This window comes from Cicer arietinum, chromosome 5 (assembly GCF_000331145.2).
Source record: "Cicer arietinum cultivar CDC Frontier isolate Library 1 chromosome 5, Cicar.CDCFrontier_v2.0, whole genome shotgun sequence".
Classification (NCBI taxonomy): Eukaryota; Viridiplantae; Streptophyta; class Magnoliopsida; order Fabales; family Fabaceae; genus Cicer; species Cicer arietinum.
The window spans coordinates 29,028,920-29,041,760 of record NC_021164.2 but is presented as its reverse complement, the minus strand read 5'-3'; the positions used below and the strand labels follow the sequence as shown (position 1 = coordinate 29,041,760).

Genomic DNA, 12,841 nt, shown 5'->3' with positions numbered 1-12,841 from the left:
CATTTTGAATCCCATGATGTTGTATTAATTGTGTTATAAATGTTAAGTGTTATGTTTTGGAATTTGGTGATAACATGTTGGATTGCTATACCATTTTGAAACCCATGATGTTGTATTAATTGTGTTATAAATGTTAAGTGTTATGTTTTGGAATTTGGTGATAACATGTTGGATTGCTATACCATTTTGAAACCCATGATGTTGTATTAATTGTGTTATAAATGTTAAGTGTTATGTTTTGGAATTTGGTGATAACATGTTGGATTGCTATACCATTTTGAAACCCATGATGTTGTATTAATTGTGTTATAAATGTTAAGTGTTATGTTTTGGAATTTGGTGATAACATGTTGGATTGCAATACCATTTTGAATCCCATGATGTTGTATTAATTGTGTTATAAATGTTAAGTGTTATGTTTTGGAATTTGGTGATAACATGTTGGATTGCTATACCATTTTGAAACCCATGATGTTGTATTAATTGTGTTATAAATGTTAAGTGTTATGTTTTGGAATTTGGTGATAACATGTTGGATTGCTATACCATTTTGAAACCCATGATGTTGTATTAATTGTGTTATAAATGTTAAGTGTTATGTTTTGGAATTTGGTGATAACATGTTGGATTGCTATACCATTTTGAAACCCATGATGTTGTATTAATTGTGTTATAAATGTTAAGTGTTATGTTTTGGAATTTGGTGATAACATGTTGGATTGCTATACCATTTTGAAACCCATGATGTTGTATTGATTGTGTTATAAATGTTAAGTGTTATGTTTTGGAATTTGGTGATAACATGTTGGATTGCTATACCATTTTGAAACCCATGATGTTGTATTAATTGTGTTATAAATGTTAAGTGTTATGTTTTGGAATTTGGTGATAACATGTTTGCTTGCAATACTATTTCGAAACTAATGATGTTGTAGCGATTGCGTTATCAGTGCTAAGTGTTAGGATTTGAGATTATGTATGAATGTGATTGAGTTAGTTATGAATTTTTGGAAAAATGATGAGGGAAATCGATTTCCCAATCGATTGGATGAGTTGCAGGAAGTTCACCATTTTGACCTAATCGATTTGCCAATCGATTGTATAAATATATCTTTCAAAATCTTTTAAGAAATCGATTTGGAAATCGATTGGCAGAGAGGCAGGAACTCAGCAAAACTGCCAAAATCGATTTGGAAATCGATTTGGCAACCCAGGGACTCATCAGAACTGACAAAATCGACTTAGAAATCGATTTGGTCATGCAGAAACTCAGCAGAACTGACCAAATCGATTTGGCAATCGATTGGCTCAGCAAAAGTCCTTATTTTGAGTTAGATAATCGATTGCTCAATTGATTTATCAATGCTTTGGTCAGTTATGTATTACTTGATGGTTTGAGAACTTCATTTTGAGTTCATTGTTAATTGGCAAGCATTGTATGAACTTTTAGCATATGGAAAATCCTTTTAAGGTGCATGCTTAGTTGAAAGGTTATTTTGAGCATTTAAAATCTTAATTGCTATGTGTTAACTGTTATTTTTTTTGGTTGGTGACCCTTTACAATTATTGTGGAAATCTGGGCTTTGCCCTCAGATGAGAGTCAGGACGGTCCTACCGGTTCGTACCCTACGGACGGGAATGGAGTTGGGAACGCGTGACTGCAGTTACGTTAGGAGGATCTCACAGGGCGCGTGAAGATACTCAGGGTGTATAGCTTTTTGGTAGGATGATCAGATTAGGATGATGTATAGGGACTAGGTGTCCTTCTTTTTGGATTAGAGTATTTTTAGTTTGGAAAATTGTACTTATACTAATATTGTCAGTTTGACTTTTTACTTGAATGGGTTCCATGTACCATTTATGGTTGTGTAAATGTTTTGGATTTATAATTGGAGAAACTTTTCCGCTGCTTGTAAATTATAATGACTCAGTTATTTATCCAAAGGCATTTCTTTATCTATTTCTCTGTTTTATTTTAATTCCTTTTGGAAAAAAAAAATATACCCTCGCTTTGAAAAACGGGGTGTTACAACCTTCTTAAGTAGGGACACATGAAACACTGGATGTATCTTACTCTCTGGTGGAAGAGCTAACTCAAATGCAACTGCTCCAATCTGCTTTGAAATCTAATATGGTCCATAAAAACGAGGACTTAATTTATCATTTCTCTCATTATTCCAGGACCGCAATCTGTAGGGCTGTAATTTCAAATAAACCCAATCTCCAAACCCTAGTGAAATAGGATGCCTATACTGATCAACGTACTTTTTCATCTAATTCTAAGTTGTGACCAAATTGTTTTTTAGATCATGCAACATTTGGTCCCTATCTTGTGTCATGATGTTAACTTCTTCAACAACCGAAGGAATAGGAGTCCCTTTTAGGAGATGAGGTGGGTCTCGATCGTATAATGCCTTAAAGGGGGTTAATTTTAGAGAGCTGTAATAATTGGTATTAAACCAAAATTCTACCCAACTTAGCCACTTTGGCCATTGTTTGGGCTTAGTGCCTGAGAGGCATCTCAAGTATGTTTCCAAACACCTATTGACTACTTCGATTTGTCCATCTATTTGAGGATGGTAAGCAGAGCTAAATTTGAGTCTCGTACCTGCCATTTTGAACAACTCCGACCAAAAATGTCTCAGGAAAATCTTATCTCTGTCAGACACAATAGTAGAGGGGAAGCCATGTAACTTTACTACCTCTTGAAGGAAAATTTCAGCAACAAATTTTTCAGTGAAAGGATGACTAAGTGCTAGAAAATAAGCATATTTAGTCCATTTGTCTACCACTATGAGAATGACATTTTTACTTGAACCTTAGGTAATCCTTCAATAAAATCCATAGATCTATCAGCCCAAACCTGATTGGGTATAGGTAGTGGTTGAAGAAGGCATGCAGGAGACAAAGCTTGATACTTGTTCAGTTGACACACCTCACAATTGGCCACATGTTGCTGGATATCTTTTCTCATGCCCTCCCAATACATAACCTCATAAATTCTTTTATAGGTTCTGAAAAAGCCAGAGTCTCCCCCCACTGTTGAGTTGTGAAATTCTTGTAGCAAAATGGGAATCCTTGAAGGTCCTTTTGGTAGCACCAATCTCTACATATAGAGCAATTTTTTGTTTTGAAATGTATAGCCTGGATGAGCATTATGATCTTGGACTAGATCATGTATCAATTTTTGTAACTTAGGATCTCAACAAGTTTCAGACTCCCAATCTTCCACCTCTTCAAAGAGAACTGAAGACAAAGTTGCACATGTCATCTTTCTATAAAGTGCATCAGCCACACCATTTTCTTTTACAGGCCTATAATGGATTTCAAAGTCTAGTCCCATGAGTTTTGATGTCCACCTAAAATATTCTTCATCCATTACTCGTTGTTCTGTTAGAAATTTTAGGCTTTTTTTATCAGTGATGATGACGAAATGCCTTCCTAGCAAGTAATGTCGCCATTTTTGAACAACCATCACAATAGCCATCAACTCTCTTTCATAAACTGACTTAGATTGTCCTCTATCTGATAATGTTTGGCTAAGAAAAGCCACTGGTCTCTCCTCCTGCAATAAAACTACACCCAAGCCCTTGTTAGATGCATCAGTTTCTATTGTAAAGGTTTTAGAGAAATCAGGAACAGTGAGTGTTGGCAATTATGCCACCAATCTCTTGAGTTGTTCCAAGGCAGCTTGGGATTTACTATTCCATTGGAAGTTGTCTTTCTTCAAAAGGTGGGTCAAGGGCCTAGGTATCTTGCCATAATCTTTAACAAATCTTCGAAAATACCCTATCAGCCCCAAAAATCCTCTTAAGGCCTTGATGTCCTTGGGTGTTGCCAATCTAACATAGCTTCAATCTTCTTTGGATCTGCTGCAACTCCATCTGCTGAGATGATATAACCCAAATACCCTAATTGAATCTGCTCAAAAGTGCCTTTTTATTGTTGGAAAATAATTGATTCTCTTTCAACAAAGCTAGAACAATCCTTAAATGCCTTTGGTATTCCTGCTCATCTGTACTGTAAACCAAGATGTCATCGAAGAAAACCAACACAAACTTTCTCAAGTACGACCTTAACACTTCATTCATAAGGGATTGAAAAGGTGAAGGGGCATTCGTAAGTCCAAAAGGCATGACAATAAACTCATAATGCCCTTCATGAGTTCTAAAAGCTGTTTTTGGAATATTTTCTTCCCGCATCCTAATTTAATGATACCCCGATTTCAGGTCCAATTTTGAAAACATCACTGCGCCTCCCAATTCATCAAGCAACTTGTCAATAATAGGAATATGGAACTTATCTGGTATGGTTGTCTTATTCAAAGCCCTGTAATCTACACAAAAGCGCCATCCACCATCTTTTTTTTTTCTTTCACTAAAATGATTGGACTAGAATAGGGGCTAACAATTGGTCTAATTATACCAGAATTCAACATATCATCTACTAATCTTTCTATTTCATTTTTTTTGATAGTGAGGGTACCTATTGGGAATATTAGCACCTTCCTTCAAGATAATAGCATGGTCTTGCCTTCTAGTAGGAGGTAGCTCTTGAGGTTCTGGAAAAACATCACCATATTCTTCTAAAATAGCTGTTGTCCATTCTGGATTTTCATCTGTAACTGCATTTTCGGCTTGTAGTTGATGGTATTCCACTAAGAATCCTTGTCCTTGATCATTTAACGCTTTCAAAAGGGACTTTAGAGATGCTACATCTCTAGTTAAATCAGGGTCCCCTTTCAAAGTATGATAACCATTTCCAATAGGAATTCTAAGTGTCAACTCACAAAAATTGGCTCTAATTTCTCCCAGACCAGCCAACCATTCCATCCCCTACACTACATCCACTCCTCCAAAGATCAAAGACATAAAAATCTTGTTGCACTTTGAGTCCTTGCATCACCAATTCTAATTGTGGACACACTCCTCCACAGTCAAGTTTTCTTCCATCTCCTACTTCCACCGTGTATATGGAGGTTGCAAACATTTGCAAATTATGTTCCTTCACAAAAGTGGCTGAAGTGAAATTATGTGAAGCTCCACAACCTACAAGGACCATAACATGTTCCTCACCAATCATTCCCCATAACTTAATGGTTTTCTTTGAAGTGAGACCATTAATGCTACACATAGACAATTTGAGGTCTTTCAATTCTCCCTCCACTTCCACTAGATTCAGTTCCTTCAATTCACATTTCTCATATTCCTAACCCAAAACCAGCACGTGCAACAGCTTGTTAACACACACATGGCCTGGACTAAACCTCTCATCACAGCGAAAACATAATCTCTTCCGTGATTTCTCTTGCATTTTAGCCTCGATTAACCTTCTGAATCCTCTACTTCTGAAAGTTCCAAGAGGCTTTGCAACACTTCTTTCCCCTGAAGAACTTCCAACTCCGGAAATTGTAGTTTGCATTTGTTGCTTTACCTTGGGTTCCCGTGTCATCGTTCTAGTATTATTGTAAGTTCTCATTGGTTTACCTCCATAATTCGCGGAATTGCTACCCTTGGTGACTAAATTGTTCTTCTCATCAACTCTTTGAGCAAAGTCCATTAATTCCGCAAAAGTCTCCACTGAGTGTAATTTTAATTATGCTCTTATCACTTCCTCCACCTTTTGACCATGTTTCGCGAGTCTAGGGAATTTTCTGGCGTCTCTCCATACAACATAGCCCGACTCCCATCGCTGGAATCATCTTCCTGCCTCGCGTGAATTAGCTTGACAGCATCAGCCAAGTCATTCAATTGGCGCATGGTTTCCAACCGCTCCACCCTCTCTTGTTCCATATGTTTTTCCCACGTTTCACGCAAGCCAGCAACCCTTCAAAACCTCGTTCCAGAACTTCCATTCGTACTTCCATACTGCGTGCTTCCATATTGAGCGTAAATACCATGAATTTCTCCTGGATTTTTGTTGCTCTGATACCAGTGTTGGAACTGGTTAGTACATAATTGAAATGGGGGAACTGAGTTCTTTATTGAATTTAAACATAATGCGAGTTTACAATTATGTTCGGGAAGAATTGATAAACGATTACAAGAATATCCACTCCAAGAATTTGAGAGCTTGGTATCTCCCTTTCCAATAACCACTCAGAAATTTTCTGTCTTCCTTTATCTAATTTCCTAATTTTATTTGCTCCATAACTGCTCTAAAGCAGCAATTACTGCCTGATTTACAACTTAAATTGATATAATAACTGCCTAAATAAAAAATAACTGCAATATAAATTAAATTCCCATTTAAAATTCTAACTCTTGACCTTCCTCTTATAATATTTAGTTATAAGAGGCCTAACATATTCCTATTAGGTTTCCTCCACATAGTCCTTTAGCACCACAATGGTATAAGCTTGAGGATCAAGATGGTGTTAAACTTGTTCAAGGAGAGTCAATGGTGTTTGTTTGGATGGGATCTCAAGCTGATGAAAGTTTTCTTGATGCTTGGCATTCGGATGCAACAACTACTAATGTCAAAAACATCGCTTACACTCGTTCGAAAGTGTATATTTCTTCTCGAAAGTGTATATCACAATTGTGGTGTTTGATAATGGATATATAAATGGAGGTAAGAATGCTGGAGGAAAAAATGGTGATGTTGATAAGAGAATTGGTAAGGTAAGGATTAGGCTTTCAACACTTGAAAGTGATAGGATTTATACTCACTCTTATCCACTTATAAACTTGCATACTCAAGGAGCCAAAAAAAATGGGAGAAATTCAATTGGCAGTGAGATTCTCTTGTCCTTCTTTGTTAGGGGTGGGCAAAGTTCAATTCTGAACTAGAACCGTTTGAAAATTAAACCGAACTAATTTTCAGTTTGAAGAAACCAAATTGAATCGGTTTTCAGTTCAAAAAACCAAACCGAACTATTTTATAATTTGGTGCACCGGTTTATTATTTGAACCGAACCTAACTAGTTTAACTTAATTTTTTTATTTATATAAACCAAATTTTACATATGGATGGACCGGTTCAAGTTTTTTATTTATATAAGCCAAATTTTAACTTAATTTCTATAAAAAAAATCTGGTTCAAGTTTTTAGAAATAAAAACCGGTTCGATTCAGTTTTTTCGAACTGAAAATCAGTTAGGTTTGGTTTTTTTAAATTGAAAACCGATTCGGTTCTAGTTTTAAAAAATTAGTTCGAAAATAGTTCGGTTCTTAATTTTTAGAAACCAGTTCAATTCAAAAACAGTTCGGTTCAATTCAATTCTGCAGTTTGGTTCAGTTTTTGGTTTTTTTTGAACACCCATACTACATATGTCCATTGTCTATGTTTCAGTCAGAGAGTTTGAGAAGCCAAGCTGCCGCGGTCACAACATTGAGGTTCAAAAGAGGTGAACCACCTCTTAGTAAAGAGGTTGTTGAGTTCATGCTAGACATGAGAGCAAATGTGTGGAGCATGAGGAGAGGAAGAGCTCAGTTTTACAGGATCGCGGCGGGTCTTCTAAGCGGTTTAGTTTCTCGTTTGTTAAAAAAATCGAAGAGATACGCAGTTGGAAGAGTTCGGTTACAACAATAGTTGGTTATTTCATCTTTCTCTTCATCATTTTCAAGCCAGGAGTTATTTTGCCAGCAATGTTTACCTTCTTATTCTTGAAGGGAATTTGGAAGTACAGATTAAGGCCAAGATATCCTTCTCATATGGATATGAAACTTTCTCATGCTGATACAGCAACTAATGAAGAATTAGAAGAAGAGTTTGATCATTTCCCAACTAAATTTAGCGGTGGTAATCTGCAGAAAATGTATGATAGATTGAGAGGTATTTCAGGGAGAGTGTTAGCTGTGATGGGTGATTTGGCAACTCAAGGAAAAAGGGTGCAGTCTCTTATCTGCTGGAGGGATCCAAGAGCAACAGCTTTGTTCTTGATTTTCTGTTTGGTTGCTATCATTTTGACTTATTTAATTCCTTTTCACGTTATATTCTTTGTTTGGGTCAGTTACTTTGTAAGACATCCAAGGCTTCGCTTCGATTTGCCTGCACTTCCGCAGAACTTCCAAAGGAGGATGCCTGCAAAATCAGTTTTTTTCTAATCAATTTTTTGCTTTTTCTTTATTTGGAAACTCTGTTTGGTTGTTTCTTATCTTTAGTAATTTTTCTTTGAGTATTTCAGTAATGAAATTGTTTTTCAATTTTATTTGTTTTGTTTTAACTCGATTAATTATTAATGGAATGGAATGGAACACTTTCAAGAGCATTATGCATGTATTTTTTTTCTTTAGTTTTAAAAGTTTGTTGGCTGTTTTTAAGTTATGATTTAATTATCTATATTATGTGACGATTTCTACTGTTGCATTAGTGTTGTGATTTGTTGTATAGAACAACCTTACCAGAGGTGAAGGGATAAAACTGTATGAATTTGTGCCTTTTTTTGGCAATCATCTTGTAATGCTAATATGCTCTACCACTTAAAAAAAAAAAGCAGAAAAAAGAAGCATAAGTATGCTACTTAATTGTTTTTTTTTTCTTCTGTTTTCTGATGTACCAGGTAATTGATGTATGCATTATAACAGGATAAAATATTTGAGTTAGACAAGTGTTCTAAGCCTTGTGTTTGCTCTCTTGTTGTTATCACTTCTTGTTTATACTATATGGCTACTACTGGTATTGCTTTTGGGACCTACTTGATACCATCTAGATTCTTAATTTGTCCAATATTTTCTTGAGTCTTACATTTGTGTTTTTCTGTATTATCTTTGTATCGAATGAGGTTTATGTACCATAGTTTATACAAATCAAATGTAAGCAATTTCCATATAACCACAATTAAATTATTTTTACAATGTATGGATTCAGTGATGCACAGTACTAATTTAGCATCTAAACTTTTTTTCATGTAACATTGTCTGAAGATAGATCTTGATCAGTTAAATACACTATAAAGAAAATAAACCATCCATTCTGAAGTTTGAAACTATGTATACATCACAGCATACTATCTGTTCTAGCCGGTAGCCTCTTGAAGAAGTTGCTTGGAACAGAAGGCAACTTGCTTCGAAACTTAGGATGCCGCAAAAAGTACAAACCAGCTGCCAAAGCCACCACTCTTGGTGGTGTTGCATATAGAATGACTGCTGAACACAAGCTGAACACTACAAAGAGACTAGTTGCTCTTGGATCTCTCCAACTTAGTAGAGAATGAAACCTCTCTCCTTGTGTAGCTATATCTCCAACAATAGTTTGAATCCTTCCTGCTACACTTCTAAGCCTATCATATCTCATTCTAACAACATCATGGGATTTAGAAGTGGGAAAAGTATCAAACTCTTCATCAAGTTCGTCCGGTTGAACTCCTTCAGCCCATGACAGTTTTGTATCCATATGAGGTGGGTTTCGTGAACGAAACCGATAGTTCCACAAACCAATCAAGAACATGTAAAGGAACAATGTTGGAAGAATCAATTCTGGATATAAAATTAATATCAGAAACAAAATGTGAACTAGTACCGATGTGATGGGGTTTTTCCAATTGCAAACTTGGTTGAACCATTTTCCCATTGTGATCATGTTAGAAAAAAGCGACATCACGCGAAAGAAGTTCGCCTTGCTTCTTCTCATGCTCCATATATGTGAATCAACATCCAACATGTATTCAATTACCTCTTTCCTAAGAGGAGGTTCAGCTCTACCAAGTCTCATAGCTACAATATTCATAGCTTGGTACCTTAAATTTTCAACTTGGTTAACTGTGAAAGGACTTATATAATGCATCTTAGGAAGCAAAGGTTGACCATAAATATAAACCACGTTAGCTAATGAGAGAGTAGTGAACCTCAATGCTAGTTGAAGCTCACCCATTTTTTTGACACCATGTTGGTGCAAAACAAGAAGTGGATAAGAATTTGTGTAAATTTTATGAGCTTCAAGTGTCGAGAGCCTAATCCTTACCTTTCCAATTCTTGAATCTTTGGCTGCATTATTTCTACCACCACTAGGAACTTTATCTCCTCCACCTAAATGGCAATTATCAAAAACACCTAGTGTTATTACAGTGCAAGGATCATAAACTTCCCATGTGTATTGCTCATTCCATTTAGGACTAAAAGTGTCAAGAATTGTTCTAGTTCTGATCCATTTCTGGCCATACTTTGCTACGCAGTATGCATCGGTGCTGCCGCGGCTATTGTTCATCTTCATAGGAAGAAGTCCTTGTGCTCCTAAGATCCCTACTTCAAGCATTCCAATAGGTTGCTTCCATAGTTGTCTAGCTGTTGGTCTATGATCACTTGCATACAAAGTTGATTCATCTAAGACATGGTATCCACCTTCAAGGCAAATTCTCATGTGAACCCTGCTGGAAAATTTAAGCTCATTCCTCCTATCACCTTCCATCATTCCAAAACCATATTTCTCCAGATTGAACCATCGAGAATGAACCGGTCTGTGGTCTAGACGCTTCTCAAATAGGGTCAATGGTAAGATTATCTTTCCGAGTACCTCGTCTTTCGAAGGGTGCACATGATCCTCCACAGTAATTGTCAATTGCTCCTCAAATGGCTCAGCTGCCACAAAAACTAAATCTTCATTCCAAAGTGGTGTAGTTGATCTAGCTGGACATACCTATTAGAATATAAGAAAATATATTTGATATTATATCAGAGTATCTAAGTTGATTTTCTTGAATCAGTTTATAGTCTCAGATTATATTAATCTTCAGTTTATAATATCAGATTATATTAAACTATCTCTTAAATATTAGTTTTTATATTACATGTTATCGTGATGATTTATTTCCTAATTTCCTTATTTACTATCGACTCAATGTATCCCTTATAGATACGGATTAGTGTTTAGTCTTTTGTATCAAGTCAGGATCCGATTATTACCAACAATATTCGAGTTCTAATTATTTCTCTCATATTTTTATCTAAAACTCGTAAATTCAACAATACCTTAGTTCTCAGTACTTGGCAGCCCATCTGAGCTTTGACGAAAACCTCTGGCAGGCGGTTTCTGTCGCTCGAAATAACATCTTGTGCTTCAATCACATTGACCCTCAAATACCATAGTTTCGGCGACACATAAACCTTTGATCTAATGTTAAAAACACCATCTCCATAGACAGTAGCAGCATCAGAATGCCAAGCATCTGAAAAAGCTTCATCAGCTTGTGTTCCCATCCAAACAGCAAGCATAATATCACCTCTAACTTTCCCTTCACCTCTTCTGTCTTCAAGTCTATACCATTGAGGAGCCAATGGACTATCTGGTGGAACCCTAGTCGGAACTTCATCTAGGTCAAAAACAACTCTTCCAATGTAATCATCTCTACCAACCATTTCCTTATCTTTCACAATCACTTCCAAAACAGAAGATTGAATTTGATCTTTGGAAAAAGCATAAACTTGGTTCCACTCAGGATTCAATTTCTTATCAACATGCTTTGTTCTTCCTTTATAGTTACCTAGCCTCACTTCAACATAAGGATCACAACTTGAAGTGAGTGTGTTCGGAGATAAATTCTTCGCTTTCGCTACGCGAACATAAAGATAAAACATCTGCTCAACAAGATCATATGTACTTGTTGATCTTTCACCACCACTCATCCATCCTCTAACACCATAAGCTCCACTGCTAGGCCATCGCTCCCCAAGTTGCGGATTCGTGTCCTTAAGATTGTAGTCTTCTTCATGATGATTGCTACTACCATGATGTAGTTGTTGAACTTGAGGATTAAGTGATTGCATTGTAACTGGATTACCTCTTTCTCTTCTCTTTATTGAAATCATTTGTGTAGTTGTTTGGTTCTCTTTTTCTATTCTATTGATTCTTGAAAACTATCAATGTTTCTAAAATGAGACCTTTTTTTTGGTAACCAAAGTATCTCTAAGGAAAGAAAAGTTTGTGATTCTAAATAGGATTGAAGTGTTATGGATTTTGGAACAGTGCTTATTATGCTTTTGTAATAGGTAGCTAAAGATTTAAGCAGCTAACAACAAGTAAACCAATATATTCGATTCTTAATGAAGTAAATTGTGTACTTTAGAAGACAAAAGGTGGAAGTTCATATAGTTAAGGTTGTCTCACTTTGTCTCACACTTGTAGAAGTGCTTGCAACTTCTTTGGTTTGAAGAAAGGAATAGTTTGATGAAGAAGTTGCATGGGATTTAGTTGATTATAAACTTTAAAGCAGAAAAGGATGAAAAGAAAGCTTCTGTTTGATCAAATGTAAAGCTGGAGTGATATTTTTGCATGAAGGGTCGTGATTAGAAGAGTTTCATCTTTCAATGGTGAAAAATATGAAACTAGTATAATGACAAAGATTGATTATGGAATGTATTGATATACTAAAATTGATTTTGTTTAAAGAAAATTCAATTTAAAGTGACAGTTCTAAATATCAACTTCATATTATAATACATTTTTAATAAATAAATAAAAACAACTACTAGAGAACACCAAAACACTTCAAAATCAATTTAGGCTCTTATATTATTTAACTGATCTGTACACAATTGATTAATAAAGTGAGAATACACAATTTATATATTTTTCTTCAAGTTTTATCACTTTTCAACGTAAGATTTGTGTTTTTCTAATATAATAAAAACTTGTTCTGCAGATAATTTAATGGCTAACTCAAATGGATAGATTTAGTAGATTTTTGGTTAAATTACATTTTTGATCGTTTAAGTTATTTAAAGGTTTCACTTTGATCCTTTAAATTATGTTTGTTTTATTTTGATCACTTAAATTACAAACAATTGACAATTTGGTCTCTCAAGTTACTTATGTTCTTTTTTAGTCCCTTAAGTTATAAACAATGAACATTTTGGTCCTTTAAATTACGTATTTTATTATACATTTTAGTGATTTCTAATAGTATT

The 12,841-nt window shown here is 35.4% G+C and overlaps 1 protein-coding gene and 1 pseudogene across 1 annotated transcript; one reads left to right on the top strand and one right to left on the bottom strand.

The window, feature by feature from the left end:
• The first annotated feature begins 5,962 nt into the window (after nucleotides 1–5,962).
• LOC101497829 (FT-interacting protein 3-like) lies at nucleotides 5,963–8,191 on the top strand (annotated as a pseudogene).
• A 554-nt stretch (nucleotides 8,192–8,745) lies between these two features.
• LOC101497494 (FT-interacting protein 1-like) lies at nucleotides 8,746–11,929 on the bottom strand. The gene is made up of 2 exons (XM_004514016.4): nucleotides 10,907–11,929; nucleotides 8,746–10,574 (listed from the first exon to the last, which is right to left on the bottom strand). Exons 1-2 carry the CDS (start codon nucleotides 11,741–11,743, stop codon nucleotides 8,940–8,942), a joined length of 2,472 nt encoding a protein of 823 aa, XP_004514073.1. The 5' UTR covers nucleotides 11,744–11,929; the 3' UTR covers nucleotides 8,746–8,939.
• Nucleotides 11,930–12,841: the final 912 nt, after the last annotated feature.